The sequence below is a fragment of the Trichinella spiralis genome, assembly GCF_000181795.1.
Source record: "Trichinella spiralis strain ISS 195 chromosome Unknown Scfld604, whole genome shotgun sequence".
Classification (NCBI taxonomy): Eukaryota; Metazoa; Nematoda; class Enoplea; order Trichinellida; family Trichinellidae; genus Trichinella; species Trichinella spiralis.
The window spans coordinates 1-689 of NW_003527543.1; the positions used below are offsets into that span (position 1 = coordinate 1).

At 63.9% G+C, this 689-nt stretch overlaps 1 protein-coding gene across 1 annotated transcript; it reads left to right on the forward strand.

The window, feature by feature from the left end:
• Positions 1–33: 33 nt before the first annotated feature.
• Tsp_15961 (putative protein Ag2) lies at positions 34–358 on the forward strand (the record flags this gene model as incomplete). The annotated part of the gene is made up of 1 exon (XM_003370745.1): positions 34–358. A coding segment is annotated over one exon (325 nt), but the record flags the coding sequence as incomplete, so codon positions are not given.
• Positions 359–689: the final 331 nt, after the last annotated feature.

Here is a 689-nt window from a genome sequence, read left to right on the forward strand (position 1 = left end):
CGATTTCGGGCGGCTCTCCCGCACGTGATCCAGCCGAGGCGAGTCTCCACGGCCACTGATCCACCGGTCGCTCTTCGAATGCGACCGGTCACGAGTTCGTAATAGTAGTCTATGCCGACCAACACATCGACCACAAGCGGCTCTCTCCGCCGCTGACCCATTTCGGCCACGGCCCGTGCCGGTGTCCCCTCTGGGGACTCCGCCGGTGCCCTCTGGACCTCTCCGCAAACACGGGGAATTACTAGTGCCTGCACCAGAGTGCCAACGCCTCGACGGCCTGAGCTCTCGGCTGTTCCAAGCCGAAATTCTACCCGCCTCCATCGACGCTCCGGCCCTACACGACCTCCGAGTGTGGTGAGGCGACAACGTTCATGGGGCCCGGTGAGTCCGAGGACGTCTGCCACGTCCTTCCGGATGAAAGAGACCTCCGCCCCCGTGTCAAAGAGGCAATTTACTATCACATGATTCCCGTCCGGCCCATACGCTCGAGCGCGGACCGTTTGGAGACACCCCCCAGGGGGGCCTCGGGCAGCCAGGAGACCCTGGCGGGCCCGTTCGGACCTCGGCGACCGAGCTGACTCCGACCTCGGTGACGGGTGAAGTAATTTATGGTGCAGCTGGCGGCATCCGTCCTCTCCACAGGGTCGACCTCCTCGGCATCCTTTCGCCATATGCCCGGTCTCCAGACA